Raw genomic sequence first — 5,063 nt, 5'->3', positions numbered from 1 at the left:
ACAATGATAATAAAGATGCCATTATGTAAAAGCTGATTGATTGTTCTGTCATTTCTAATCCATTGACATCCTCAATAATGACACAAAATATGCCAACAATAAAGCATACTTTTCCTTGCTATGTTAAATAAAAACCATATTATTAATTTTTATATTTGACTTCGATGCTGATTTTGACACTTTTTTAATATTTTGTTTACATTGAGGAATTAGAAAAACGTAATATCATTAACATTGATACCCACCATTTTAAATGTTCGCCGTCGGAGCAGTGATGACACTTTCCATTGATCTGGTTCCTTATCGTAACACTATGTCAAAAGTGAAAGAAAAAAAAGGAAAAGAAAGTTCTAGGATATTCTCATGTTGGGAGGCAGAAACTTGAAATGTCTCCAGGTAGTCCAGTGGAAGTTTTCAGTGAAGCAGTCACAGCTTAGAGGGAGGGATTCAGTGGACAGAGTGAGAGCAGAGAGGTCTGTCTTCTTTGGTGGTCTGAGCTCCTTTGCTGGCTGCTGGCTAGTTACTGACAGGAGTAATTAGTTCCTTAAGGCAGGGTTTTTCAAACTTCTTGACTTGTGGACCCCTTTATATTTCAGGCTTTACTTTAGGGACCCCCTTATAAACGATTATGAAATTGACGCTCCGGCAGTAAAATGTCTGATTGCTTGGTGTTGCCTTTCTTCCGATAACTGGGCATAATCTGCATTTCTCACCGGGTTTTAATCAGCCGTAGGCCGAAGATCGATCGTCTGTGATTTTTATTTTAGTGACAACAATATTAACAGCTAGGAGCGAGAAAAGTTCATAATGCTTAAAATATTAATATTAAATGAAAACAGCAATAGTATTTAACAAATAGTTTTATTGTCAATTACACACACGTAGGATTTTTCAATACACACTTAGTGAGAAGGATGTGCTTGCTTGGCTTTGCACAAACTGTTAATTCTTGGCCATATTACTGCCAAACATACACGTAAGTCACTCTCTGGAGCAAGCCTGAATCTTTATTTGTTTTTCAGATTAGTCAATGCCGAAAATCCTGCTTTGCATAAGTATGTTGTTGCAAATGGTAATAAAATCTTAACTGCTTTTCGAGATAACAATGGATATTCGGAGGCGACAGTGAGCCAGAATTTCGAAACTTGTTGCTGCATAAAACTGATTTTTAAACTTCTGTCCCATGGAATTTCAGCCAGTTCTTCCAGTTCATTTCCTGTAAGCATGCTATCAGCTACTTCAACATTAAACAGATTTCTAATCCAGTCAAAATTTTCAATATTATCTGGAATATCTTTCGAGAAATATTTGTCAAAATGTTCGGCTAGTGATATCAAATGTCGTTTAACATCTACAATTATCAAATCAACATTAACTGAATCATTGTTGCTGAGATAATCGTCCAGTGTAGCGAACATATCTAAAGTTTTCTTACTAACTTTTGTAGTTCATATATTCAGTTTTTTCTTGAAGGCTTGTATTTTATCATGACTAAATAAAATATTTGAATTTCTTCCTTGTAAAGATAAATTCAGTTCATTAAGTTTGTTGAATATATCTCCCAGATAAGCAACTTTGCAAAGCCAAATTCTATCAGCCATTATCGAAGCCAGTTCAACATCATGAACACACAGAAACATCAACAGTTCTTCTCTAAGTTCAAATAAACGCTGGATTACTTTACCTCGTGATAGTCATCTTACCTCTGTATGAAACAACAGACTTGAATGTTCAGCCCCCATCTCACAGAGTATTGCAAAGAAACGACTAAAGAGTGGTCTGGTTTTAATGAAATTTATCACTTTAATACAAGATGACAAGACTTTGGACAAAGAAGTATCCATTTTTTTGGCAACCAGAACTTCTCGATGAATCATGCAATGTGTTGCAGTGATATTAAGTGCAAATTTCTTAACATGACCCATAACACCTGAGTGAATATCGATCATTGACACCACTCTCACTGTACATATGCCAATACACTGGTTCCATAACAAGCTTGATTAAGAAAGAAAAGAGACCAATACTTTAAACCTTCCTCACCAGTTGTTCTAGTGGGCATAGGATGGCAAAATAGAAAATCTTCAAACATTTCACTTTCCCACTAATATTGCATGTACACCATAAGTTGAGGTCCACTGGTAATATCTGTGTTTTCATCAAGTTGTAATGCAAAAATGTCTGTTTTCACTGTCAGTTAACTGAGTTTTTATGTCTTCTGACATATCTTCTATTCTTTGCGCAATTGTGTTATCTGACAGTGGCGCAGCTTTCAATTTCACAGCACATTTTTCATCCAAAATTGCCTCACGCATGTCTATTGTACAAGTTCTTCAGCAATATTATAGACCTTTTTAGCATGAGCCACTCTCAATGCCACTAAATAAGATGGCCGTATTAGCTTATATTTTGATGTTATTGACATTGCAATTTAGCTTCAGGGCTTCATTCGACAACAACTTATGACAAAGTAAACACTGTGGTCTGTTAGCATTAGACACACTTTCAATGAATCCAAATCGAATATACTCCACATCATATTCTCTTAATTTGTTTTTCTGAACAATCTCTTCTGTCTCTATCAGATTCTGAGTTGATTTCATCATGAGGTTTCTCTTTCAAAAATTTATCAATGGGTAAAGTTTGCACCCTGAAAAAGCAAAATTTGATCAAATATTTTTTGTATAAATAATGCAAGCTTAGTCATTTAGGAACATAAATAAGTAAAAATCAGATATTCAGACATTAAGAATTCTTGACACGTGATTAATGCTCAAGCCTCGTTGTAATCCTGTTCTGTACTATGCAGGAGATTTAATTTTGTGTAAAAAAACTATGCACGAACACAACGTCGAATATATTTCAACAGCAATAACAAATAACTCTTTATATTTTTATAAATGTTTAAAATCATAGGAAAAAAAATACATTTCATAAAAATGAAAACTTCGGAGTGTAGAATTTGTGCCGATCAAATACTTTGCTTCCTTTTTTCATTGTTGCCATACACGCACTATAAACAAATTTATTAAATGTTCAACTGAAAAAGGAATTTTGTTGTATTTAAAAAGGTTAAACGTATTTTTACCAGTTAGAATAAAATCCCAGAACAAAACGTTTATTATTTCAAACCCTTTTAATATTTCAAATTTAAAAACTCACACATCAGTAATTAAGTTGATGCTACAGAACATAAAAAGAATAAAGAAAGTAACTAAAAAAATATTTAAAATAAAAAAGGCAGATGGATTAAGTAACAGAAACAAACTTAAACTATTTATTTAAAGAAAGTTCTTCTGTATGTCGGCCAATAACTAAAATCATTACGAAAGGACAACAGATTTTTCATTTGTTTTAATTATGAAGTAGGTTAAAAATAAATGTTATAAATAAGTAACAAGTATTTTAATATTACAAATTGTAACTACGTACTTTAAATTAAAGACTATCAATAACCTTATTTAAATTTTTTTTTAATGTTTCTACAAAAAAGCATAAAATGTGTATCAATCACGATAATAAAAGAAAAAAATTTTGTTAAAAATACATATTTTGAATTTTTAGTGTGTTAATTGCATGGTAATAGATAAGTAACTACCAGAATAAAAAAACTAACAAATGTTTAAAATAGATTTAGTTTATCACATTTAGTAATTTATTGTTAAAAATTCAGCCGAAATTTAAAATTGGTGGTGCTGATGGGGTTCCATTAAAGGAAAGAGCTTAAATTTAACTACAAAATTAAAATTTTAGGTACATACATTTACAGATTATAAGAAGAAAAATTTCGATTAAAAATCATATATAAAATCAAATTACCCATAAAAAGTCTTTGCTGTCCGGCCATGGACCCCCTGTTTTGTCCTTGCGGACCCCATGTGCTCCACAGACCACAGTTTGAAAACCCCTACCTTAAGGGACATATAGAATTAATGTGCCTTAGTAACTGACTGGTTAGTGTGTGGCCGCATCAGTCAGCAAGAGGGCATTAATCCACAAAAGAAAATAGTTTGTTATGTTGACTGCTACAGTTTATATATAATTTTCAATCAAGATAATAAAAAAGTGCAATGGTTAAAATAAATCAAATGAAAATCATAAAATAAATCAAATAAAAATATGAAGTAATTAACACCAGTATTCAATTAAGACCGCATATTGTTCAAGGAAGATAATTCAGCACAATGGTGTTATTTTCAGTTGTCGTCTGCCTCTTCCATTTTTCTGTTTACGTTTTCAGTTTTGTTTGGAGTTTCGTTCTGTATGTTCGAGTATAAAGTCTCTTCGTCCCTTCAAACAGTTTCGTGTTATATAACTTATTCACTTGATTTACTGGCATGGTGGCAGCGGTTTATTTACCCTCATTCGCTATTCCAAAGGAGTAAAAAAAAAAAAATGATTTTTTTTTGTCTGAATAAGGCGTATATTACCCCCCCCCCCCAATTAATTGGGTGACTGCTTAAAAGGATTATCTTGACAAGACTGGATTATCAAAGCGTCTCTTATCCATATATACCAATTGTTCAAGTATATCTCATGCCCCTAAGCAGTGGTGCCTGGGAAATAATGAGATTATCTTTTCCTTTGAGGCGTGGAGAAATACTCTCATATATTGTCTGTCTCTTGATTGCAACTATGCCCCATTTCTTGAGATGAACGGGGAAAAGAAGTCACGCACTCATCCATACTGGGACTTCACAAATGATGGTATGGAAAAATAATATTGTGAGGATGATGGGACAGGTGGCAAATTACTGCCCCAGCATATCGCAAAGTGCCATTGTTAAGAACTCAACATCATTAACAAATGTTTGGCAAACCATAAGACAACATTACGGCTTCCAGACTAGTGGCTCTCACTTCCTTGACTTTGATTCCATAAGGCTTGAACCAGATGAACACCCAGAAGGGTTATTTCAGAGACTTGCAGCCTTCATTGACGACTCCTTACTAAACAATATATGCCTGACATCAGTATATGCATCATGACAGTGTTCCCACAGAAGACGAACAAGTAGCCCCTACATTAGAGAATTTAATAATCCTCACTTGGTTGTGCCTAC

At 33.4% G+C, this 5,063-nt stretch overlaps 1 protein-coding gene across 1 annotated transcript; it reads right to left on the bottom strand.

The window, feature by feature from the left end:
- Positions 1-1,007: 1,007 nt before the first annotated feature.
- Positions 1,008-1,418, bottom strand: LOC145247822 (protein FAM200A-like). Its single transcript, XM_080109451.1, has one exon. The coding sequence runs from the start codon at positions 1,416-1,418 to the stop codon at positions 1,008-1,010; it is 411 nt and encodes a 136-aa protein (XP_079965577.1).
- Between the last annotated feature and the right edge of the window lie 3,645 nt (positions 1,419-5,063).

Source organism: Euprymna scolopes, chromosome 26, assembly GCF_053919585.1.
Source record: "Euprymna scolopes isolate OS-2025 chromosome 26, ASM5391958v1, whole genome shotgun sequence".
NCBI classification, from domain to species: Eukaryota; Metazoa; Mollusca; class Cephalopoda; order Sepiida; family Sepiolidae; genus Euprymna; species Euprymna scolopes.
The sequence above is the reverse complement of the archived record's forward strand: the minus strand, read 5'-3'. Positions and strand labels throughout refer to the sequence as shown.

Coding starts and splice junctions, on each gene's coding strand:
- LOC145247822 (XM_080109451.1), bottom strand. CDS start 1,418: ATGTTCGCTACACTGGACGATTATCTCAGCAACAATGATTCAGTTAAT.